This window comes from Leptinotarsa decemlineata, unplaced genomic scaffold, assembly GCF_025532065.1.
Source record: "Leptinotarsa decemlineata unplaced genomic scaffold, Ldec_3_MD MMD2_tig00026336_RagTag_RagTag, whole genome shotgun sequence".
Lineage (NCBI taxonomy): Eukaryota > Metazoa > Arthropoda > Insecta > Coleoptera > Chrysomelidae > Leptinotarsa > Leptinotarsa decemlineata.
The window spans coordinates 4,828,012-4,855,579 of NW_027412692.1; the positions used below are offsets into that span (position 1 = coordinate 4,828,012).

The 27,568-nt window shown below is 32.8% G+C and overlaps 3 protein-coding genes and 1 non-coding gene across 4 annotated transcripts; 2 read left to right on the forward strand and 2 right to left on the reverse strand.

Moving 5' to 3' along the window:
* Positions 1-211: 211 nt before the first annotated feature.
* LOC111517675 (uncharacterized) lies at positions 212-1,653 on the reverse strand. Its single transcript, XM_023173923.2, has one exon. The coding sequence runs from the start codon at positions 1,603-1,605 to the stop codon at positions 694-696; it is 912 nt and encodes a 303-aa protein (XP_023029691.2). The 5' UTR covers positions 1,606-1,653; the 3' UTR covers positions 212-693.
* A 5,804-nt stretch (positions 1,654-7,457) lies between these two features.
* Positions 7,458-9,902, forward strand: LOC111514883 (UDP-sugar transporter UST74c-like). The gene has a single exon (XM_023171451.2). It carries the CDS (start codon positions 7,643-7,645, stop codon positions 8,537-8,539), a length of 897 nt encoding a protein of 298 aa, XP_023027219.2. The 5' UTR covers positions 7,458-7,642; the 3' UTR covers positions 8,540-9,902.
* A 744-nt stretch (positions 9,903-10,646) lies between these two features.
* On the reverse strand, positions 10,647-27,555 carry Top3beta (DNA topoisomerase 3-beta). The gene is made up of 11 exons (XM_023174047.2): positions 27,372-27,555; positions 26,903-27,310; positions 26,092-26,440; positions 21,892-22,092; positions 21,736-21,836; positions 17,716-17,939; positions 17,204-17,476; positions 14,931-15,148; positions 14,386-14,610; positions 12,821-12,976; positions 10,647-11,225 (listed from the first exon to the last, which is right to left on the reverse strand). The coding sequence occupies exons 1-11, from the start codon at positions 27,460-27,462 to the stop codon at positions 10,904-10,906; spliced, it is 2,568 nt and encodes an 855-aa protein (XP_023029815.2). The 5' UTR covers positions 27,463-27,555; the 3' UTR covers positions 10,647-10,903.
* Positions 24,401-24,493, forward strand: LOC111517928 (U6atac minor spliceosomal RNA). Its single transcript, XR_002723888.1, has one exon. It is a non-coding gene; the product is annotated as a U6atac minor spliceosomal RNA (small nuclear RNA).
* Positions 27,556-27,568: the final 13 nt, after the last annotated feature.

Below are 27,568 nucleotides of genomic sequence, written 5' to 3' on the forward strand. Positions count from 1 at the left end.
TATTTGCTTCCCCCCTCCTAGAGTCTATTTTGTTGCAGTATTTTATCATGAATACAAGTTTTTTTTCTTTCACCATCTAACTACATAGCCTGAAATTCAAGCAGGAAAAGTGGAAATTGAACTGAAAATTTTATGAATCTGGAAACCATAAACAATCTGACTAGTTAGTAAGTGATAAGTACTGAATTCATAGTGCAATAAATAAAAGCCATCAATACCTAAATTATATTTGGAAAATATTCACTTATAAACAGAAAAAAATGTAATTAAGCATTTTACTATATATCATCATCAGGAGGAACTATGTCAGTAATACTTTTTCTTCATTGTAGTACATGAAAAATTTCACAATAAAATGTTCAAGAGCTCACTGGGGATGATATGTTCAAAAAGGAATCGGCCATATCTGCTAGTTAGAATTTCAATTTGGATCTTTTGTGATATCGTACTCAAAAAATCTGTTGAACTAAATACTGATTGAATTTTTGATATTGAAAAGTTCATATAATATTTCAAACATATCATAGTTCTTATCAGGTATAATTTCACAATTATTGTAGGGTTGTTCCTTAGTTACAGTGCTCAATCAGGCCAATAAATATATCAATCAACACATTGTGTGTATATTTTGAAAATTTTATTTTCAATCGCCTTTTGAACAAATTAATCTCTATATGTATCGTAAGAATGACATCATCTTACTTTTGTTATATTATACTTATTGATACAAAACTCTGTCAAAGGGTTGGATTGAAGATAGTAAACAATTTTGGGTGAAATCTGGACCAACTTTTCTGGAACACACTTCAACTTATTATGATCTAACCTCACCCACTCTATAGCCCTCAAGGATCCAAGGCTCTCTTCACTTATATCCTCTATTTCATTCTTGTGAAGAAACAACCAGCCCAACGTTTCCAGTGCATCAAAAGCTCCATCTTCGATTTTCCTAATAACATTGTCATTTAACAAAATGTTAGTTAGTACATTGATGTTTCTTATCAAGTGCTCGCCCTTTACGTTTTGAAATACCTTCAAAGGAATGGTAGTTATGTAGTTTTTCTCAAAGTTGAGCATTCCGACATTGGGACTGTTTTTGAACCACTCAGTTGACAGCAATGTAATTTTATTTTCATTTAAGAACAAGACACTCAAGTTGGGCATATCATCAAACGCTCTGGGATGAATGGTTTCGATACTGTTATTTGTTAGGGACAGTTCAGTCAGTGGTAATCCATTGAAAACCCCTTCCTGGATATTTCGGATGCTATTGTATCTAATTTTCAGAAGATATAAATTTGTTAGATTGAGAAATGCACCTGGTTTTATTTCAGCAATGTTGTTACTCTCCAGCACAATGTCTACAAGCTTTGGTAAACTGTGTATGGCATTTTTCTTCAACACTGGTATCTGTTCATCAATAATCTGAATATATGACACGTTCACCAGATCTTCTACGGGTTCAAAACAACCCGTGATGTTTGTAATGTCCTTCACTCCTTTTAGAGTCACTTTGACGTTGTAGAACGAGTTTTCGTCACAAGAACCCACCAAACTTATGAAATAATACACAAAAATGATTGTAAAAATCTTTCTAGAAGCCATTGTGTGCAAACTGATTATTTTGACACAATTCTGTGTTATGGTGTAAATCTTATCTAGGGTCATAGGTTATACATCAATGAAGTAATGACTATTAAAGGATGTTATTATTTTGTTTTCAGTATTATCATTGGATTCTATAATTAAAATATTCTTGAAATAGTGGAGATGGCACCAATTGTCACTTTCATCAATAAAAGAGTTCGTTATTGAAACATGTGATGTAAAAAATGGTATCATTCAATTTATCGATTTATATTGAATCAGATTTCAGAAGGTAACTCACCCAATCTCACTCAAAACGCCTTACACCTCACTTTTTCATGACGGTGAATGCAAATAACAGTAGCCAACAAATAAGAAAAAAAAATTGCGACTATTATTATAATGGCTATACATGACACTTCAAAGCATCCTGACTGCAACTTCAACATCAAAAATTTTCCATCACGTAAAGATTTTGAGTTATATTTATTTTCATTTTATACAAACATTTTCACATATTATAGGGAAATATAAGATCAAAAAAAAAAACAATATATGTTGAGGATGACAGACTTCATTTGCAATATACATGAAAAAACATTCAAATGAAGTCTTTTGTGCGTAACCTTTTTACAAATGTTGACTTTCGTTTATATGTTTCATCGTTTTCCCTCATAAGGAACCAACAATAATCCCCCATCATTGTTGCATCCCATCTGCCTTGGTAACGTTGCTCCATTGTCAGTATGTCTAGGTGGAACCTTTTTCCTTGTTCGTCACTGACAGCACCCAATTTTTCTTGTAAAAAATTCAAATGGGAGTGCAAGAAATGGATTTTGAGAGACATGCGACATCCTTCTGCAATAGTTTTCAAGTAGTTCTTCTACAAGTGTTTCGTAATTTCATAGTTTCTTGTTCCTTAAAAACTCCGAAACAATTCTTTTGAATGAACTCCACGCAGCTAATTCAACATTACTTAATTTTTTATCAAACTGTTGATCACTTAGTATTTTTCTAATTTGTGGTCCAACAAATATACCTGCCTTGAGCTTTGCATCACTTAATTTTGGAAACACGTGTTTAAGATATTTAAATGCATCACCTTCTTTATCTAATGCTTTTACAAAAGTTTTCATTAACCCCAGTTTAATGTGTAATGGAGGTAACAAAACGTTTTTGGGATTAACAAGATGTATATTTGTCACGTTAGCTTGACCTGGAATATATTTATCTCTCGGAGGCAATTCTTTTACTTGATAATGGCTCTGTGTTGCCCCTGTGTTCCGAAGGCAAAGAAAACAGCAAAACTTCGTAAATCCGCCCTGAAAACATAGTAATAGTCCTATGACTTTCAAGTCAACACATATTTGTCTCTTATACGTATTATAACTTATTGCATTAAGAATAAGTGACATACTTTCGTGTGTTTCCTTCATAGCAACTGCATGTGCAAGAGGAATAGAAGCGTCTCTTTTTACCATTATGGAGCAGAACGGCTCTAAACTTGTTTTAGACGAATCTATAAATAAACGCCATTCGTCCGGGTTATGTCCAATTCGGAATGTCGTGTTCATTAAATTTTTGTGAAAAAAATATTTTCGCATTTAGGGACCAAAAATTAACAAAGAAGTGCCCTTGGCATTACAGTCGTAAATTGGCTGTAAACTAGTGTAATTTGTAACACGTTCATAATTATCATTAATAAGCAAATGAACAAGCTTATTTCGCTCAAACCTGCAATAGGTCTTACTTGTATATGGAAGGAGAGCTTTTATAGCATAACTAACAACTTCAAACCAATCACAGGCAATCACAACTGAGCAAATTAATAACTTCTCACAACTGAGCAAATTAATAACTTCTCAATATCAGGCCTTGATAATTTCCTACTTTAAAATATTAACTTAATCACTGAACTGACATTTCAGTTAGAAATTAGAATCGATAAAGTAGTTGTTAGAATGTTTGACTTGAGTGCCAGTGGTCCTAAGTTCGAGGTGATGTAACGACAATATTGGCAATAAGCCCAATTAGTAAACAAAGGAAATAATTGTAAAGTGTTACCCACGTATAGTCAATTTCTGCCTAGAACATGACTGTTGGAAAGTGGCTACTTTTTCACCTAAAATGAAAAACAACAAACCTTAAAGTTTCAAAGATCTGAAACCAGCAATGTCCAAGATACCAGAGAGAGGGTGATGGACAACCATCTTCGGAAACATACGTTACAGAATTTGATCTTCTGGTATTTGATTTTCTGATCTACATTCTGGTTTTCCCCCATCACATAGCTGCGAAACTGCTCGAATAAATATCACAGACAATATCTTTAGAACTACAGACAGAAAATACGCAACTGCATTAGTATTGCTCGACCTTTTGAAAGTATACATTACTATATATTACAGTCATGCTTGTCATTCTTTAAAGGCATCAAATGATGAAATTGGTAATTAAAAATCCAACGCTCTCAAACTATCTACGGATATTCCTTAAGGAACTATTCTGGGCCCTTTACTTTTCACGTTATACACATCCGACACACACAATTATATTTCTTTTCTCTCCCTGAATTCGAATGGGACAATGTGATGAGTGTCGAAAACCAGGCCAAATTAATCCGCCACACATGCAACTGCCTACAAAAGAAATACACCAATTTATGATCACGAGTCATTAAGAGAAGTGGGCCCGAACTAACTCGTGATGACTTTACAGGTTCGATTCAGATTTATTATTCTGTCATGGATAATTCAAATGCAAAAGTCTACGATTTGGGATGAAAACTTTGATGGAGATGCATTGTTTTTCGAATTTTTTCTTGCAGAGTTGGTGAAGCTTCTCAAGAGACCATTCCACTACTCCTAATGAGTAGAGTAAGATCGGAACAGCAAGTATGTTTATTTTTCCTCGAAAGCCATGGTGCAAGATGATTCCGTCTTTATGCTACCCACCGTTCTCGTATACTCAGCATAGTGCTGCTTTGGGAAGGACCGTTACACATTTATCTATCCAGCATTCCATACCGATAGCAAGCCTCTGTACTCTTCCACGTCCCATAAGGATTGATGGACAAATTTTTCTCTAGAGGCATAAAGTTTGAGATCATTCATATAAGGAAATGGATTATCTCGCGTATCCGGTCTTTAAGGATTTCAAGTTATACCCTCCTTAGTTTACCGACAATGTTGCTGTTGTCGTCATTAGTGAGCAAAACATGGTAATAATAATAATGATAACACTTCCGGAACATGCCGCTTGTTCCGCTAAAAATCTTAGGGATTATTATTCCTATCTTCGGCGGCAGGACTACGTAGCTCCTTCTCAGGCTGCTAACGAAGTGGTGGAATGGAAGTGGCAGTTCCACCATCTATTAGCACGGTTGGAGAGGAGATTTACATCGTGCCACAAGCCTTTCAGAAGAGGCTGACATCTGGCAAAATAACATCGCCATATACACGTACACCGCCGTTCAAACGCTTTTTGAATCGGAAGGACGGAATCCCGACCCTGGTGTTCGGAAGAGTGAAGGACGGTACACAAGATGAAATCTAAGACCAAGTCGACGTCTCGTATCCGATGTGTGATGAACTACAAAGCGGCCAATAGGCCGCAAGAATCATCTCTGTGAGGAATTTTGCACAAAAAGCAGTCGGGTATGATTACATATCCGTCGTGGTATTAGGCAGAGCAGGTATTGGCCACAACCTACTGTGTAGAGAAGTTGGGAGAGATGAATGTTTCGAATTCGAATAAGTATTCATTCTCATGTATTATTTAAATAATGTAAATATGCCCAACAACTTTCATTTTGTAGACACAATTTTATTAGAGGTGAAAGAAATCTTGCAAGAAAATAAAAACAAAAATACAACGGGCATTGACGAAATTTCAGTAAACATTTTAAATAACCTTCCCGATTTTCCGCTTTGAATACACTAGTGATGGCTATAAATAAATCCTTTTTCCTTGGAAATTTCCCTCCGTGTCTAAAAACAGCTCTTGTAATTCCCATTTTCAAAGGCGGTAATACAGAAGATCCAAATAACTTCAGACCTATCTCTATACTCTCAATACTCTCAAAAAAGGGTATTAGCTTTTCTTTATAAATTCAATATATTAACCAACTGGCAATTTGGCTTTCAGGTTGCACAAATGATGCAACCTTTTTCTTTCTTGAACAATGGTGAGGTCGTGGAGCAGTATTCTGCGATTTCTCCAAAGCTTTTGATTGTGTAAATCATGAAATTCCTCTACAAAAGTTGAACTGCTACTGGTTCAGGTCTTACTTAAGTGATAGAAAACAGTTAGTAAGATCAAACGAAAAACTATCACACACTAAGGATATCTTATGGGGCATTCCACAAGAATCAGTACTGAGCCCGATTCTTTTCCTTATATATATATATATATATATATATATATATATATATATATATATATATATATATATATATATATATATAAATGACCTTGTTACTCTCTCAATTCAAGGAATACTTTTGATATGAAAGAAACTATCTCTAGTGATTTAGAAGATGTGAAAAAATGGTGTGACGCAAACTACTTGTGATTTGTGCTTTAATATTAAAAAAAACAATTTATGCTTGAAGGGACAAATTCTCGAGAATAAAAACCAATCCAAATTCCTGGGAATCTTCATGGATAACAAATTAAAATTTGATCAACATATTTCACCTTTGAATAAAAAATTGGCATCGGGATGTTATGCACTTCGAATAGTTTCAAATGAACTGAGTTCATCCACAACAAAAATGGTATATCATTCCCTGAGATATGGTGTTGCCTTCTGGGGATTTTGCAGTCAACAACTTTTTCATTCAGTGTTTTTTTGCAAAAGCGAGCGGTTAGATACTTATGCAAGGTGGGAGTGCGTGAGTCATGCAGACCATTATTTTTGAGAGAAAAAATGCTCACTGTTACTTGTATTTTCACACTGGAAACTGTTTGCCTGATTTATAAAAAACATAATATGGTTGGAACTCCGGAACATATAAATTACATAACCCGGCAAGTAACAAAATAAAATACATCTTCCTGTTCCAAAAACAAGTCAGACAAAGTATTCTTTAATTTATGAAAGTAAAAAGCTGTATAATCACACACCTTACGAAATTAGGAAGGAAAAAAGCTATAAAAAGTTCAGAAATCTTGTTAAAGATGCCCTTCCAACAAAAGCGTACTACAATTTTGATGAATATTACAATGGAACTTTGCTGTGATTTATTATGTGTTTTTTTCCATTGTTTATATTGACACCTATACTTTAATATACATTTTATACTGGGATATATCTTATTTTATTGCCATGACATGTGAACTTAGGTATGTTCAAAATGTGTATATTTGTTTTTTATATTTTTTGAAAGGGACTATACAAACTATTTTGTCCACAAACTTTGTTAAATTTTACTTTTTATAGTTATATTTTATCTATTAGATATCTGAACTTAGTTTTGTTCAAATTGTGTTTCTGGGTATTTGTGTTTTTGATTTGTTTATTTTTTTTTATTCTTTGAAGTGCTATACATACCAGATTTTTTAACAAGCTTTGTCAATAAGATTGTATTTTCTTGAACAATAAAGTATATGTCTATCTATCTATGTATCTATCAATGAAATCAATATTTGTGGAATAATATATGAAATATTCATATCTTTGCCGTCGAAACACAACTACTTCCCTGAGTAATGTCAAGACGGAAAGGTATCTCATTCTTTATTATTAATATTTTTAATTATGTTTTTTCAAAGTGATATGAATTTTTTTTCATAATTTTATCAACAATAATGAGGGGTTGAGATAAGATAATTGCTATCAAGTATTCAGTAATCTAGTTATCAATAATTTAGATATAACTTGTCTTCAAAGAGTGAATTATATTATTTGTGTATTTTTATACTTACGAGACTATGAAAACGTGCTGAGAAATTCTGCAAAAACAACTTTCGAAGATTTTGTGAGAAAACTAAAAGAAGTTCAGAAGGATACTAAGAAACGACTTATGCTAGAACTCGATCAGTTGGTGACAAAATGTTGAATTCGAAAAAAACTCTATCGGCGCTATTCTACGGGATTGCTTCGTTTATGATAACAATCGTCAACAAAACGATCCTGACAACGTATGGATTTCCATCTTTTCAAGTATTGGGTCTATCTCAAATGTTCACAACCATTGTGTTTTTATTCCTAGCCAAGAAGATAAGATTAGTGAACTTTCCAAATTTGCAACAGAACACATTCAAAAAAATATTTCCGTTACCTCTGATTTATATGGGAAATGTCTTTTTCGGGTTGGGAGGCACCAAAGAACTGAGCCTTCCTATGTTTATTGCACTTAGGAGGGTTGCTATTTTAATGACTATGGTTTTGGAGATATACTTGCTGAAAGTTAAACCCAGTTTCAAAGTTCAATTCAGTGTATATACTATGGTTTTGGGGGCTACTGTAGCGGCAGTGAACGACTTGTCTTTCAATCTTCAAGGTTATTTTTTCATTTTTTTGAATAACTTTTTTTCCGCTTCTTACTATGTGTTTTTGAAAAGAAAACTAGACTCGAAAGACTTGGGGGAGTATGGACTGATGTACTACAATTCATTATTCATGATTGGGCCTACTTTATTGTTAGCAGTTTATTCTGGAAATCTAGAGAATGCTTACAACTACCAGCATTGGAATAACTTTCCATTTTTGTGCCAGTTTCTGTCATCTTGTACGATGGGTTTCTTTCTGAATTACAGTATGGTACTATGTACTTCATATAACTCTTCATTGACTACTACAATAATCGGAAGTTTGAAAAATATTTTTATAACTTATCTTGGTATGTTCATTGCAGGAGATTATATCTTTTCGTGGTCAAATTTCTTGGGTATAAATATAAGCGTTGTAGGAAGTCTGACTTACTCTTATGTTACTTTTCGTAAATGAGAACCTAAATTATATTAACTTGGACCACAACGGATATCTTATGTAAAGGTAGTGGCATCTCCTCTTACGAAAACGCCATTTCTGGAATAGAAGACTCAATACAGGATAAACGAGGTTCTCCAACATCGACCGCATCGTTTTCTGTCTTCCACTACAGCTTTCACAGCAAGGCAACTAGAGGAAACCCAAACCAGAAAGATCGTGATCCAACAACGCTCACAGATGAAAGGTGCACTGAAGGATAGAGAATGAATTGCGGTAGATGTCGAAACAATGGACGCCTTTGTGATTCTCGTCTATCCATTTCATGAATTGAGCCTTCTGTCGATATCACTGATGATGTCTTTTTAAGAGTCCTTTAAGTAAGGACAGTTGAGTGGTTAAGTAGCACCACTGATGATACATTGGCGGGTCGAAACAGTTTGGTATTGAATCACGAGTTCTCAGGGTCTGGTTGGTTTCAACAGATATCCTTTATATGTCTGGTATCAACTCTTCCAATTGTTTTTGCATAGGTATTAAGGTTCATGTTCATGCATATCTATCGACCAATATGGCTTACTTGATTTCATTTGGGCTTAAAACTTCACCAAAGGCACTTTAGATAGATTTAATGTTGCATATTCTACAACGTGATGATGTACATTGAAAGGTAGATGTGAATTGTGATTACCTGGACATAAAAAATCATTTTGAGTTATTTATGCATATCAGATGTTCGCCACGATTTTTTGTTGAACTTGTGAATCTATAAGAATCTAGAATTATCAACGGGTCCATCATCAAATTTATGTTTTCAGTTTGTGTGTCTGTTTGGATCAAACTTTATTTTTATGATAGTAAATCTATCGAAATGTCTAAAAATAAATGTAATCCTGTCAGGCCATGTTGGTTTTTTCTGTAATTCCCTGAGTGTTATTTACGAAGTTTTTACCTTTTCTCTAAGCTGAGTGTCTAAAAACAGGGTTCCCAACTTAGGGGTTTCCCCCAAATTTAGGAGGGAAAGTGGGATGGGATTTTTAGAGGTGCTACATATTAGAGGTATTTCTAGGGATTTTTATAACTTCAATTTTTTTATGGTTCCATTCACGCTACAACAGAATGGTAGATCCTGTATAACATTTCAACCATCCGCAAAATGTTAATCAATGTTAACATGTATGACTCTAAAAAGTCAGAATCTGAAGAAAATGATCTGTTACTTGAAGTTTTAGAAAATTCATGAATAAGGAATATTCAAAAATGTTGCTGAATAATATTATTCTTTGATTGTTTAGAATTTATTATTTGTTTAATGATATTATATCATTTATTATTTAGTTTTAATATATCATTTATGAAGAAATATTCAATTTTTCATTTCATTAATAATACTTTTAGGGGGATTTCCAAGAAATTGTAAGTTTCACCTATGATCATTTATTTTTTTTTTTTATTTTTTATTTATTCATTTACGGGCAAGCCCATTTCAAGTATAAATTACAATGTTAAATTATAATTAAAATAAAATCAGATAATGTACTGAATTGCAACTAAGAATAGCTTAAAAGGGGTAAATTTAAAGTTTGAGAGGGGTTAATTTTAAAGTATAAAACGACAAAAAACAATGAGCGACAATAAAACATATAGGTTAAACCTTAAACTATACAGTAAAACATTAAAGCACAGTATTCTGTAATTGAGTTTTAAAATGATGCAAGGAGATGTTAAACATCTCAAGATCAACGTTACTATTGGCTAATCGTAAGATTCTTGTAATGCAGCAATTGAATGTGTGATTCAAACGATGAAATGGTACATAAAATGTTTGTTCCTGTCGAGTTGAGCGGTTTTGAACATTTAGATGAATTTTTTCTAGGAGTTCAGCACAACTAAATTTGCTGTTAATAATGATATTGAATTGAATTTTTTTATCTATTTTCTTGAATAATTATCACCAGTATGTTTACCCACTGTTGAGATTTGTCGAAAATTATTGCTCCACTGTCCTTTCCAACAACGGACTTAGTCATATCGCATAATCCTTAAAGCAAAGATAATCACTTTGATGAAAATGGTACCAATTTGAGTCATATGGGAAAAACCTATAGAATATGACTGAACAACATGGATTTCTAAACTTTTTATTTTAATATCAACAAAAATTAACATTTTCAAAGAATCAAATGTTAGAATAAAAATTAAGAGTCATCATAAATACAAAAATAAATTATAGAAATAAAATTCCAAAATATTCCAATTTTAAAATATTAGTACTGAAAAAAAATTCTATCTTAGAAGTTATTTTAATAAACCTCCATTGAAATCGGCAAATAGATCTCAATCATAATATGTCGACAAACAAAATCACTTTGTAGTATTTTTTTACACAAAATACGCTGCCAGCTGCGCCATTTTATCTTTGGGCTGCTTTCCCCTGCCTGCTCTTCCTCTACCCCTACCAGCAGTGACCTTCCCCCCTCTAAAAGTTCGTGGGCGAGTATTAACAGCCACCTTAGGTCTGTCTACTAATCTTGAAAAATCAGGATAACAGAAGACACAACCTTTAGCTTCAGTTGCCCCTTTGGGAAGTTTGGATTTTTCTTGTTTGTATTCTACAGTAACCAGTTGCGAGCCACATTCGCAGTTATCTTCGAGGACCGTTATTTTTTGAGCATCATCAAATAAGTTGATTATGGTGTCACACCTAAAAATAAAATCTCGATAGTCACAATGGCTCAAAAAATTCTCAAATTCAATGATTTAGTGTATGTTTGCTATCCAAAGTAATGCAGATCTGAAACGCACACTAATCTTTTGTGAAGGCAGACAAACTTATAACTCTCTCAACATTTTCAGGCAACGTGAATGATTTAAAAAAAAAAACTTATTCAAAAAAGCTCACTTCAATGTGTATATAGTATAGTTAAACACGTATCGCGGTTTTGTAAACTCTTAAGTGGAAATCTCACACTGAAGTGTATTTTTTGAATACAGTATAATGGGTTTTCATCAAGTATCTGCCAGTTCTATCATATGATTTGAAAACAAAATGTAATATAAGCTATGAGTATCAGTATTAAGGCAAAATTGATTGAATATCAGTGATTTGGACTCCTAATGCCTAAAACATGTTAGCAAATTTGAAATCTACGAGGAGTTGAATGAATAAAGACTTTAATATACCCAAGCGAGATATTCAGATGAGTTAGTTGAAAAATGAAAATAATATCAAGATTATGAAATGAAATGGTGGGTAAGAAATACACAGGTACAAGTAAAGAATAAAGTAATTTGTGGAAAAAATGAAACAAAATTATTGTAACCTGACATAGATTTTCATAAAGTATCTTCACATTTGCGGAATAAACTGAAAGAAACTTGAAATCAATATATTGTGCCACAAGAATCATTTTACATTACAGCAATTATAACAAAATGTTTAACAACATCACATGTTAATGAATTATCTTGATATTTGCAGTAATTGCAGTACATAAAGTAAAGATTGTGTATAAAATAGCATCTAAGTGACTCGGCACTTGTGTTATGCTACAGAGTAATACTAATTAATATAAAATTACAGTTGTGTACAGAGAGTAAGAAAACAATTTAGTTGCAGTAGTGTATCTATCGGTGTTCTAATATTTTGATAAATTTCAAAGTAATTTTCGAAGATAATATTTTTTTTGATTCTATAGAGAAAGTTTTATGATTTTTAATAAGTTTTATCCTTAGGGGTAGAATTTTAAAAATTTTAGGTAGTTAATAAGCGATGACAAATATTTTTATTGAATTTTGGAGCGGGTAGCAATTCGTTTATTGAACTTCTAATAATATAAACTGTGAGAACATAATTATGAAATGTTTTGTATTTGAATGCATACATACATTACCTATGAAAGTATAATGTTTGAATATTACTAAAATCTTCTGATTATATAAGATTAGTGTGACATGATATTTTTTTCTTCAATATTATTTTCAGAATATAGTTCTGTATTACGTTCAGTTTTTCCAAGGAACTCATATACATTGCTACCCACACCAGAATACCATAACGAAAAAGTGATTCAGCTACAGATTTGTAAATTATTGAGTATATTTTTCTATATGTGGCTATATGTTCTAAAATATACAAAACTGTCAATACACTAATACGGCATAACGTCTTACAAACAACTGATTCTTCCACTCATGAAAAAACCGAGAGGTCTGACAATCACTTGAAAATTGAATAAGTATTTCACACAATAGGTTACCCCGTAATTTTTTTTTCAAATATTGATTGGATATATTTACCTATTGCATCCCAATTTCCATTTAGGCCCTGAAGATGGGTCCAAAACCAGTATTCCGAATTCACACTCAGCACAATTACAAATTCCATTGGAATTCAAACTATAAAGGCAAGTAGGATGGGAGCATGAATTGCAACCACTGCCTTTTTTCATATCTCTGAAAAATATTGAAGAATCATAATAAAAAACAAATATATGCAGTTCTCAAATGAATTTGGATGTAGAAAAAGCTGGAGCTAGCAGCTAATTCACTGAAATGATATTCATCAAGAGGGTCATTTTGACGATTAATTCAAAGCAAAAACCTTTTGATTGAAACTGAAGGTTGTTTAGAATGTCCTACTCACGCGTCAAATTTATTGAAAAATTCATCAAGCTTTCATTAGAACTTTATGATAAAGGAGTGAAGAAGTCACCAAAAAATGTTTCATATAAAAGTTTTTGATACCAACATTTTGGATAAGGATTTTTTTGAAATACTTTCCAATATACAGGGTACACAGTATGAGTGTGCCCTATCGAAGTTAGGTTTTTTTTTAAGGAATGACATATAATTGCTTTCCATATTTTTGAATTCTATAATAGTTTTTACGTTATCGAAATTGAGTCTCTTGAACAAACTATTATTGCAAAAATTACTTTTTTTCATACTCCTGAAAAGGTTGATAACCTGAAAAATTTGAATTCGTCTGGAACTAATTTCAGTCTAAAATTCTGTTTTCGAAGATTTTATTTGAGAAGATCAATTTTGAAAATATTCATAACTTTCAAACCTCTACGTATGTACCTATACAGCCCAATATTTTTGAAAGGGTTTTTCATTGATAAAAAAACTACATTTATCTTCAGAACAAAACAAGACTCTTTATTGAAATTAGGAACGGTTGAATAAATCAACTTTTTGATTTTATTTTTGACATTACTTCTGAACCGCTCGATATATACCCATATAATACTATATTTTTCTAAAGTACTTTTCTGGAAACATCTAAATATGGGAAGCAATATATGTCATTTCATTAAAAATAACCCAAATTTAAAACATGTTTCTACTGGTTATTCTGTATATTGGATATCTAAGACTGAAAACTCTCCTACTTAATTTCAAACTTCTTATGGAAGCTTGATGTGAAAAACCCCAAATATTAACTTATAAGTATAATGTGTTGTATTCTTTCCTATTGTAGGTTTGTTTACTTACTGTCATAGATATATCAAAACAAGTTATATGTTATTTTTTTTAAATATTAATAAAATATATCATATAACATGACACAGTCATAGATCAAATCAAATAAATAACAAAATAAATCATATGGAAACGAGATTTTCAGCTCAAGCATTAGAAATTGTTTAACATATCTTCAGGTTGTCTGCAAATAATAAGAAAGAAGGATTGTTTAAGATGAACTCTATGTCATTGATAAATAAATTGAAGAGAAAGGCCCAGAGTGAGATCCTTGTGAGATTCCAGACTTGACTGTTTTGGAAATTAAACTACCGAGTACGGTTCAACATAGCTCTGAAGCCAATATAAAATTATTGGTGTGATACAATCATACTTACTTGAATGGAGGGTTATTATAGCAATATGGGCAAAAGACGAAGCTTTTGCCTTTATTTCCCATTGTCCAGGAAAGTAACTCAAAATCATCCAATGGACATTTCAACTCCCTAAATATTTTTATTATTCCATTCTGCGGTACATTGAATGTTTCATCACAATGTGGGCAATGCAGTCTGGCAGGTTTAGCTTGAATATATTTCATGTATCTTCGGCATTTGCCACATCTACGATTTGATATCACAACTTTAAACGACTCGAAAGCACTGAATAATTAATACTCAAAAGTTAATAACTACTATAGATATTCTCATAATCTGTTAACCGTGGTCTAAAGATTTTTATGCCAGATGTTTCATCTACAACTGCGGTATATATTATTAAAGTAGTTGATGCAACAGGGGCGGTGCTCATACTAGTCAGTGCATTTACCGTAGATGTAGACAAAACATCAGGCATATAAAATGGCCAATCACAGTAGAAAAACCCAGAGAATACCTTCAACAAGGTTATCTGTAGATATAAAAAATTGCTAGACAATTGTTACCTTGAATGTGCCCTTCCAGTTGCACTTAAAGGTGAAAATGATACTTCGAACAGTTGGTCCATACCATCAATATTTTTCACAAAATATTGAAACTTCAATTTGAAAATCTCCACGGTGTGTTTGAGAACATCGTGAAAATTTGCCTTTCCAGCAGCTATCAGATTCAGTTGTTCTTCTACAGCTGATCTCATTGTTGGCAATACCAACTCCTCATCTATCTAAAAAATCTAGATATGACAATCTACCCATACTAATCTTCAAAAATAGTGTTCGGCACACCGCCATTGAATTTTCCTTGAATATTTCTATTCCAAAAGAATCTGAATATGAGGAATACTTTTTTGATTTCACAAATGGAAATTATATTGGGATAAATGACTTTTTAGCCGACGTTAAATGGGAACATATTTTCCGTAACTCAGATGTTGATAATAACATCAATTGTTTTTATGACATTATTTATCAGGCAAACCATCTATTTATTCCTTTGAAAAAATTCAAAACTTCTACCTTTTCCTCTTGGTTCAGTTCTAACCTCAGAAAAATGATTTACGACAAAAAAAGACTCATAAAAAATATAAGGAAACAGGAAACAATAATTCCTATTATGATTTCTGTAAATTAAGGGACAGTTGTAAAGCTATTCGAGATCATTGCTATGAAAATTATATTAATAAAATTGAAGATAGTATTTCTGATAATCCAAAGGCCTTTTGGGGTTATATTCAGAGTAAAAGGAAGGATTATAGGTTACCTTCAGCCATGTTTTATGAAAATGAAGTCTGTAATAATACTTCTGAAATTGTCAATTTGTTTACCTCTTATTTTTCAACTGTATATAATAACCAGACAGTGAATTTCACCCCTGAATATAATTTTGAAAATAAAGTCTATATCAACAATTACAGTATTACTGCTACGGATATAATAGATTACATTCTCTCCGTTTCACGTAAGCTCACAATGGGACCTGATGGGATACCTTTATTTTTTATACGCAAATGTCTATACACTTTAGCAATCCCATTACGAAACATCTTCAATCAAATTTTTTCTCTAGGCACCTTTCTAGATTATTGGAAACATATCTTACTGAAACCAATACATAAACTAGGAGGAAAAATATTAGGAATTATAGAGCAGTTTGCAATCAGTCAGAGATGGCTAAGATGTTTGATTCTATGCTTAAAAGAAAACTTTCCTGGGACTGTAAGTCTTTACTCAGTTCCCAACAACACGGTTTCTCAAAAGGTAAATCCACTTGTACCAACCTTGCTCTTTAAACAAACTACTTAACTGAAAATCTCGAGAGGAGGCTACAAGTTGACTCAGTCTATACTGACTTTTCCAAAGCCTTTGATAGAGTCAACCACGGCCTACTTATATCTAAAATTCAAGCGCTTGGTATAGGCGGGAATGTTTTGCAAGTAAGTATTTACATTATAGTATGGGTCCCATATAACTGAACGATATTCAAGAATGGAACTTACGAAAGCACAATATAAAATCGTTTTTGTTTTAATTGAAAAATCAGTACAAATTCTCAACACAAAACCCAGCATTTTGAGAATTTTTGCCACAATTTCTGATACTTGAAGATTAAAATTAATTTCGCTATCAATTTAACTCCCAGATCGCGAATAAATGTTTCTCTTTTAAGAGCTATATTATTCAATGTATACTCAAAGAATATTGGACTTCTAATTTTAGCGAACGTAATGATTTGACACATCAATGTTTACCTCTAACAAATTATTTCTACACCACATGGAAAAGGCTTTGAGATCTTTTTGAACTAATTCAGCATCTTCCTGGCAAGTAATTGCTCGATAAAGTTTGAGATCATCAGCAAACATAAGAAATTCTGAATATTTGAAAACAAACTCTATGTCCGATACAAACAAGTTGAACAGCAGTGGGTCCGTATGGGATCCCTGCGGTACCCCTGATGGAACCTGAATGGGCGTAGATGTATATCTGTATTTTACAGACAGAGTTCCACATTAAACATTTAATGTATAAATTTAAAAATATCCTTATAGGATAAAACTGCAGTAACGTTAGTGACAAATAAAAGTGGTAAAAAGCATAGTGTATAGTTTTATCTGACTAAGTAGCGATAGCTAATATGTTTAATTTTGTTAATTTGTTTTTTTTTAATTATTTTAACCAAGCTTTATCAATAAGATATGAATCTTCAGACAATAAAGCATATTTTGACTTTGACTGATACTGCAAAAATCTTCAAAGAATGACCATTATAGTTAACATACCTTCTGATATCCATGTACTAAGACAATGCCAAGCGTTGTTGGTTTAAGTTTTCTTCCAGGTGTTACTGTAACATAATTTCTTTGGCAGATGTTATTGATATGAACCGGTATAGAAGCATCGGTTCCAATCCCGTGTTTTTCCATTAAAGTAATAAGTTCAGCTTCCGTTAGGTAATCAGGAGGAGATGTCTGGTGTTCGGAAAGTTTTGCTTCCTTTATAGGAACAGTTTCATTTTCATGGAGATTAGGGACGATTTCGTTTTTCCCGAAAGCCTATAATATACAAGATATAAATGTATCAGGACAACACAGTAATATGTAGTTATGTAAATACTAGAAAATACATGTGGTGACTGAATTGAATATGAAACGTATGACAAACATATGTCATTTGGTATTTCGTGTATTTTCAAATAAGTACATTCAGAATATTTAGCTTTATATGGTGAATTTTCATCTGAATATTTGCCATACCACAAGTTAACCACTCGCTAGTGTTCAAGTTTATTTACCTGCCAAGTCATAATAGTTGTGAAGCCTGGATCTAAAAGAGTTTTACCAGATACCGTAAAAACCTCATCGTTGATTATGATTGTGGCTGTGGTGGTGAGATATTTACAGTCTTTGGCCAAAGTCCCAATGAAATGTCTCGTTATGTAGTCATATAGTTTCCATGAATCACCATCGAGCTCGTTTCGTGAAGCTGCTTTCATAGGAGTGATAGGAGGATGGTCACCTTGAATAGTAAAGCAGATGAATATCGTATGGAGTAGAAACGAGTGATAATCGTTAACCCATTTGTTCCTACATTTGTGTTAACCCAACGTCGAAATAGGAATGTTATTTCATATCTACAAATGATTTTTCTTACAGAATTTCATTAGAATAACACTACTATATGTTTGAAAAATGTGATTTTTTTTGTACTATTAGCACACTCAATTTCAAATAAATTTAAAATTTACCAAATCACAATTCTAAATAGTCTTCTTTATAAAATATGGTTCATAATTATTATGTATGAAACAATTTTTCTTTAAAATACATTTTATATAAAAATAAATCAGAAATAATAAATACATCTGTTATAGAAAAATTTCTTGGTGGCTTCAAAATATCATGTTTTGAAAACGCAACATATGAAATTTTGGTTTAAGCAAAATTCCTGTTGAAATTTTTTTAATGCACGTTTAAACAGTTGATTCGTGCAAGTATGAGGGGGGAGTAATGATCCAAAAATACCTCTGACTCGGAAAGAACGTGAGAAAATTATTGAGACCTCGACCGCCCGATGTTGATGATCTTACGTATAAGGAAGCAATGCCTGAGGATGGTATAGGCGAACCATAAAATTTACTCTCAGATATGGCCAGGACTTTCTAAATTATGCAAAAAGTTGATGAAATTGGGATAGTAGATAAAACCGAATAGAAGGGCCCGAAGGAAAGATGACAAAAATTAGTGTAGAACATTTATTGACTATGAAAATGATGCTAACTCAAAACTAATAGATGTAAATATTATTGAGATTTCAGAAAGAAAATCTGTGCTGGATTTTGTATGCAAACGTTTGATTAAAAAGTTATTATTTTAGGTTCTATCAATTACTTCAGTTCACAATTTGACATAGACCAATGCTGAATACTGATATTGAGTGTGTATCACATTTTATCACTGTTAAACTTTTACTGGTCTCTGATGAAGATAAGGACGTTCGACAAATGTCAAGAAATGAGATAGATAATAACAAAAGACAAGTTTGCAAATGTTTAACTGTATTTGTATGCCAAACCATTACATTCAAACTGTTTAACAGCCAGATGGCGGGCGTCGAAAGCCTGTTGCCGCGTTGTATACGAAAGTCATGTTATTTCGACGACTTGATCATGGGTTCCATCTTGTGTACTCTTCAATCTTCCGAACCGCAGGGTCGGGATTCCGTCCTTCCAACTCAAAAAGCGAGTAACACAATGTACATAATTTCAATATTTCAAAGAAAATTTTCCAAATTCTAAATAAAACTGCTTTTTTAGTTTTATTTAAATCGTTGCCTAGACCAGGGGTCTCTCGCCAGTGTCATCAATCCGGCCCGCGACAGCCAATGATTTACTGTCATCAATCTGGCCCGCGACAGCCAATGATTACCTAAATGTTGAAAGTTGAATAACCAACAAATAATTGAAATGAATCACAGTAAAACAAAAACACTAATGAGATTTATGTAATTGTGATTTTCCACCGACAATACTTTGTAGTTGTGGATCAATTTTACTTGTACCAATTATCAAAAGAGATTTGAAATGCTCATCGGTTAATTGAGATTTGTAGACATTCTTTGTGTACTTCATCTTGGAAAACGTTTTCTCACACAAGTAAGTAGTACCAAAAACAGAAAACAACCCACGAGCAAATGTATGCAAATTATCAAATTGTTCCAGTGGAAGACTCTTATAAAATTCCAACAAAGATGAATTTTGATATTTGTTCTTAAGCATATCACTGCACCGTAAATCAATAATTTCCATTTGGACTTCCGGAGCCAGGGTTTCAATATCAGAATCAAAAGGATTTTGAAAAAGCTTAATTTCATTCGCAATGACATCAAAATCTGAAAAACGAGTATGAAAATTTATCTTCAAAGCACTCAAAGTTTCGATTGCAAAATTGACGGGAAATTCAGTCTCTGTAATGTGGCTGAATATTTCACATGTTTCAAAATGTGTGAAACATTTTTTACGTAATTGCGATTGAAATAGTATTATTTTCTGCCTAAAGGATTTGATATTGGTGTACAAATCAGGGAGAAGCTGATTTTCTCCTTGCAATCTCAAATTCAGTTCGTCCATATGATTCGTCAAATCGACATAGAAGGCTAACTTCCACATCCATTCACTATTTTCTAAATCGGCAAAAAGGCGCTGCTTCTCATTTAAAAAAATTTCGAGCTCTGAACGAAGTTCAAAAAAGCGCTTAAGGACTTTTCCGCAACTAAGCCAGCGTACGGCAGTATGATATTGTAAATCATTTTCTCCAATCTGTTGAATAAACTCGCGGAATTGTCGGTGATTCAGCCCAGTGGATCTGATGAAGTTAACAACTGATATGACTAGTTTTAGAACTTCAGACATATCCAAACATTTTCCGCACAAGGACTGTTGATGAATGGTACAATGTAAGACTAATGGTTTTGAACCACCATCATTTTCTACAGCCTTTGACACAAGTGCAACCACTCCATTATTTTTACCCAACATATTTTTGTCTCCATCAGTTGTTATAGATTTCAAATTTTCTCCATCGAAGGTTCTTTTTGTTAATGGCATTTTCAACTCCCTTAAAAATATCTGCCCCAGTTGTCGTGCCGTGAATACTATCAATATCAAGAAGTTCTTCATACACTTCATAGCTTTTATCTACTCCGCGAATAAAAATCAACACCTGAGCAGTATCTGTCACATCCGTTGACTCATCCAATGCTAGAGAAAACCACTCATGATGTCCATTTTTGTCAGACAGTTGAGATGATATATTTTCTGCGATGTCTTGCACCCTCCGAGCCACAGTGTTTACTGACAAACTGGCACTTTTAAATAAATTTACCTTTTCGGGGCATATTTCTTCGGCTACTGCAATCAAGCATTCTTTTATCATTTGTCCATCGGTGAATGGTTTGCCACGTTTTCCAATTTCAAGAGCCACACGAAAGCTGGCGCGAGTTGCAGACTCTTGTTCAGTATTCGCTTTGGTAAACAAAGATTGCTGCGATTTGAGTCCGCGTTTCAAAGCTTCAAATTTTTCCTTCCGCAAACTTCCTGTATACTTGGAGTAACTTTGAAGATGTTTCGATTCATAGTGTCGTTTAATGTTATAATCTTTGAGAACAGCTATGGTTTTATTACAAATTAAACATGGCGCCTTATTACTGAACTCAATCACAAAATACTGAAAGTTCCATTTTTCTTGGAACGTTCTGCATTCACTGTCGATTTTTCGCTTCTTTTCCATACTAACAAATCACACATAAAAAGAATAAGTCAAATCAAAATACTTTTATTGACGGGTGTTACTTTATTTCACAATAGACAGTTTCGCTTCCTACGCCTTTCCTACGCAGACTAACTCGCAGTTGCGCCGCTAGCCTTTTTATATGCAATTATTACTGCCATCTCGAGGTGATCGGAATACACTAACTAGCTAGAACCAGAACTTTCTCGAACCAACGCGGTAATTCCAAATATTTAATTACGCCTAATGCCACCTAGCGGGTAGCTGAAAAAGATAATACATAGTACCACTACCCGCCACTAGATGTCGTTAAGTGTCACAATACACAATAATATTTGAAATGCAAAAAAACGTAAGTTTACTTAGGTCACGCACTTTGCGACTATCCTAGTCTAGAAATATAGTTAAGGGAAGACATTGGACCTTGGAACAAACTAAAAAAATCATTATGGCCCAAAGGCTTCAAAGTTTGGAGACCCCTGGCCTAGACAGACCCATGAAAGAATAAAGGTGACTAAGAACATTACCTGCATCATGTCCGCTTTTTGGTCGGTTTACACCATTATTTAAAATCTGCCTCACTTCATCTCCCCAATCGGAACTATTTTGCTGTTGTCTCAATACACCACTAAAAAAAGTATTGAGAGGAAACATTCTGAAATTTTCTTGAGTCACACTCTTACATCAAATCGAAATTTTCAGGATACCTAGTAGTTTCTGTACGAGGATAACTGATGTATCCTTGAATGTACAACTTTTCCGCGATTTGCATAGCATGATGGGGACCCATTCCCAAACCAGAACTTGCTACTCTCATAAGTTCAACCGTATTCAGAGCTGAAGGTCGAGGTTTGGATTTTTCTTTGGAAATCACACTCACTACTCTGAAAATAAAATAAAACGTGGAGTACCTAACTTTGGTTTGATTTGAACTAAACATTATATTACAATAATATGTAAAATTTGGAAGAATATCCAATATAATTAGGTTAAAGGAACATATTTGGTGGTTCATTGAATTTTTTGGAGACTTTTTGAAAAAAATAAAAATTGTAATGGAAAACTTTATACAGATGCGGAAAGGACAAACTTCTAGTCCTCCTCGATTTCGGTAACAAACTCCAAACTTGATCTTCACTAAACAGGCAAAAACTAGTCTGAGTCACGTATTTTGTTGTGAAATGTTTTCTGTCGTTCCCACTGCATAAAGTTTTCATCCTGCCTTCTCTAGACGATATTTTTATAATAGCTTGCGGTTTTTTTAATTGAATCTTATGAGTGAAAGAGGTGAAAGCGAAAAAAAAAAACAAGATACTGGATGAGATTTTTGTTAAGAAGACAAATAGATTCTGGAAAAGATAAAATTATGGCAGATCTGATAAATGATGACATAGGAATGAATGGAGAACCGAGATCATCGAAATTTATACCCACCACAGATTAACACTTCAAATAAAGTATCAATGACACATGAATTCACACACCAAAGCTAAATAGTGAACTGAATAGTTGCTTGTTGTTGCCTACCGTTTCTACATAACGAACTCTGTTTACAAAAAGACAGACAAAATACCAAAACCTTGATCTTTCCACCTGTCGACGGGACATCTCCTTGTTGACAAAAACAGTCGACTGCAACACAAAGTTTTCAAAATTTTTCTTATTTTGACAACTCAAGGTTATAATTGAATAGAACTGGCCGATACCTGATGAAAATCCATATTTAAAAAACTAATAAATAGAGTTTATTCTATGATTTTCACTATAAGGGTTTTACAAAAACCGCGACACGTGTTTCGCTATACAATAGCATAGAATAAACTATGTTTATTAGTTTTTTAACTGGCCGATACTTGATGAAAATCCATATTTAAAAAACTAATAAATAGAGTTTATTCTATGATTTTCACTATAAGGGTTTTACAAAAACACGTGTCGCGGTTTTTGTAAAACCCTTATAGTGAAAATCATAGAATAAACTCTATTTATTAGTTTTTTAACTCAAGATTATGTTTTGTTGAAATCGAGACAGTTGCTGTTTTGTTGTGGTTTTGTCCGTGAACTCCCAGGAGTAGAAAAATCATGTGGCCATTAGTATCGACTAATATAAATACTGGTTGGTCAAAAAAGGTTTCAACTCTTTTTTTTTCTCTTACTTTTTTTCATCATTTATCTTAATGGATTTTCTTTTTTAATTCTCTCTTTAAATCAGGTGAATAAGATCAGGTTGAGTTCTGAGGTTAGACTGGGATATGGAGAATTCAGAGGTTTTCTTTATTAAAAGTTTAAATTTTCAGTTTGAAGTCGGAATTTCCAAATTACATTATAGAAAGTGAGGTTAAGATTTTTCCTCTTCCAAATATCATGGGAGCTGGTTTCAACACTAGCGAGAAGTTCGTTTAGGGTCATGTTTATTTGTAATTTCTGAAATTCTTCCTTCCTCGTATATATTTCTATGGAACGGAATATATAACGTTGTTATATATTGTTGTAAATCATGCCCTAAAGAAAATAACGCCGACCGCCACTGGTATGAACCAATTGTGACGTGGCTAAGAGCGCGCCCAGTCCTACCACCTTTTCGCAAATGTTCGATGTTCGCTGCCGTTCTAGATGTGGCGAGAATAATGCCATCGACTTCCATGGAATTCCGAGGAATTTTCTACGGCCTTCAATTGCCAAATATAAACACGATCCACTCGCCTATCGAGTTTCGCGGACAGTGCGGTGCAAATCGATCTTATATAGCGATAGACATTTGAATAATAGTTGAAGTTTTAGTTAAAGTGTTTTGTTAATAGTGAAATAAAGTTCAGTTTGATTATTGTTCAGTGTAGTCAATTATTGGTAAACCCGCGGGAAAAACGTAACAATATAATCACATCTGCTCAAGTCTCTACAGGTAAATTCAAATAATCTATGTGCAGCTTAATTTGATGAAAGATCGAAAAAAGAGCTTATTTTTAATACATTTCTCCTGAATATAAAATAATCTAGTTATAGTTACAAAAAATTTGAAGAAAATAGTGATATCAAAATAGTTCAATTTTAATTACTACGCCGGGATTACAGCCACTGATTTTTTCTTGATAGGTAAATAGAGCCACTACTAGAGGAGAATAAATTATTACATGTTACCACTACATGTTTAGTGAATTTGAGTATAAATAAAATAAGGAGCGTATGTTACTTGTGTTGTATGAAAGGAGAGAAGTTTAGCACTCCCCTTGACAAGGATGGAATTATACACATATATGGTTAAGGCACACTTAACCGCCATTTTTTTTAATGTTCAATTCTTCCCTATTTAAAAGTTGCAAGATTCTTTAAAGAGTCAAGTGAAACTGGAAGAGTGATATGATATGAAAAATCAAAGATTGACTTGAAAATATAATACTCTCCGGTAGAAGAATTCTGATAGATTATTTTAAATTATGAAAAGTACCTATTTTTCAGCAGAATCATTTTTGAGAAAAAACGTTTTTGGCTCTAACGTCGTACTTAATACCTATACTTTGACTACTGTTCCTCTATTATATATCTATTCAATCAGAATAAATTGTCTCAACTCCAAAAACTTCGGAATTGTGGTATGAGGATCATTTTGAAGTGCCGTAGAGATACCCCTATTACTATCATGCTTAATGCTTTAAATTGGCAATCCATTTCCCAAAGACTATTAAATTTCACAATGATTTTTGTATACAAAATATTGAACAATCAAGGATCATCTTATTCAGAACAGTACATTTTCTTTCATCATGATATTCACCACCACTTCACTCGAAATAATAATAATTTATTTATAAACTGAACAAAAAACAAAAACACCAGGAATTCTTTGTTTTTCAAGGGTTTTGATCGGTTCAACAAATTACCGAATGTAATTAAAAATAGCCCATCTCTGAACATGTTCAAAAACGGACTGAAGAAATTTGTTTTCAATGTACAAGTATGATATGTATTATGATAAAATGATGGATGTAGCCGTTACTACATTATGGAAATCATAATGAAGAAAAGAGAAATGAAACTTTCTATGTTTTTTACCACTTTTATTTGTAACTAACGTTACTGCAGTTTCGTCCTATAGGGATATTTTCAAACTTATACTATATATAACAACCAACTTATACATTTGAAAATGTCCGTATAGGACGAAACTGCAGTAACCTTAGTTACAAATAAAAGTGGTAAAAAACATAGAAAGTTTCATTTCTCTTTTCTTCATTATGATTTCCTACCACGTAGTAACGGCTACATCCATCAATATATAAGTTTGTTGTTATATATTGTATAAGTTTAAAAATGTCCGTATAGGATGAAACTGCAGTAACGTTAGTTACGAATAAAAGTGGTAAAAAACATAAAAAGTTTCATTTCTCTTTTTTTCAATATGTATTATATGTTTGTTACCTGTAAATACAATTTTATTTCTTGAGATATTATCATGCCTATCTTATAGATCAACTTTAGAATGTATTCACCTGATGATGTTTGTCATATATTTTTTAAATAATTCCAATATGTAACAAATTTGTAACAAAAATATTAGAAATGTATGTGAATTAGGATTTTTCTATTTCAAATAAAGATTATTAAAAGGAATGAAAACTTAAAACTGAAAAATAACAATGAAAGCTCTTTATCAACAATATTTTTCACAATTTGAAAGACACATTACTGTTATTCTTACAAGCTCATTGAATATCTAAGTAGTTTCAAAACATGTTGTTTTGAAAATAATGGTTTAGTGTTATCTCTATGCTTCACATCAGTTTTTTTTTTTTTAGTAAATTATTAATTTCTTTCACTGTTAATTCAAATATAATTCTTTTTACACATACACCTCTACAGTACTTAATTGAACAGTAAAAACTTACTTTGCCTGTTTTTGATCCTTGACAAGCTGCAAAAACAAATTAGCTACTTCTTTGTCAAAACTTCTAACCCTCTGCCAATCTAATGTTACATCCTGATTGTCGGTAGTTTTAACAGTGACCTGAACACACCAATACGTTTCTGGCTTGAATGTTTGTATGGCATCATGTCTCTGAACACAAAAACCAAGGGTTGGAGTTTGACACGGTCCATAAGATATGAGTGATGAGTCAAGATCTCCATAACGCCCTTGAAAAAACCTAGTTTGAAATCTTGTAAAAGCACATCCTATTCGGAGATCTAGTTCCTGTCGAGCGTCAACGCTTTTAGCTTCATTCTCATTTGGGTGACCTTGAAACAAAAATTACAATAGTTTTGTGCGAAACAATAATTGCTGGAGCAATTTGTTTCATTGTTTTCCAAAATATTCACCTTTAGGATTATTACACTTATGCATGCGTTCAACCAAATCTCAAAACAATTTTTCCTCTCAGAAGTTGATAACTCAAACAAATTATTTTGGAAAGCTTCTGGATGTAATAGAAATTGCTGTTCATAGATTTTTTGATAATAGGTAAAACTAAAACCTCTGGAGTAAATCTAACCAAGGTAACACTTACATCTGGTACTCTGGGAGAAGAGAATGTTTGAAATTTTCATTCAGAATATTCATTTTTTTTATTCATAAAATAGTTTATATACCAATCTACTATACAACTTAATTGAACTCAAGTTTTAAGAAAATAGAAAATGATAATGTACATAAAACTGAAAATAAAAGTACACATAATCCATAAGTAAATAACCACAAACCCAATGAATTGAATGCAGCTTTTATATCCTTCTCCGTTATAGCGGAAAATTTAGCACGATAAGTCACCTTATCGGAATATACACTTCCCAATACACTACTCGCGACTGCACTCATTACTTCAAAACAAATATTTTCGCCTTCTTTATCGCAGTCAAGCCATAACACAAGATTTTCAGCACCTTTGGCCTCTTGTGCTAGAAATGAAGGCATTTTCAACTTTGGCATTGCTTCTTTTTTCTCAATAGGGCATGAAAAGAGTTCAACAGGATCAACCCTGTCCCAATTATTGTATTTACTAATGAAATCTACACCAAAAACGTGTCCACAAACAGAAGTCATTTTAAATCGAGCCGGAGCACCTAAAAAGGTGCCGTTCCATTCGTGAATAGAACAGGCTCCATTGAAACCTAAAACAATTATTGTGTATTATACAATAAACAGTTTTCTTATAAATTTTATATAAATTACCCTTTTTACTTGTATTATTCCCATTACTGAGAATGTTGGCTAAAGAAGCTGCCAAAGACGGCTTCTCAGCCACCATAAAGACACTTTTCATATTTCAAAATATAATAAATTTTTCAAAGGATCCCATACAAATTCTATTTATTTAGAGTTCAAACCTAACCAAATTAGACAATGACAATACTGCTCACTTGTCATTT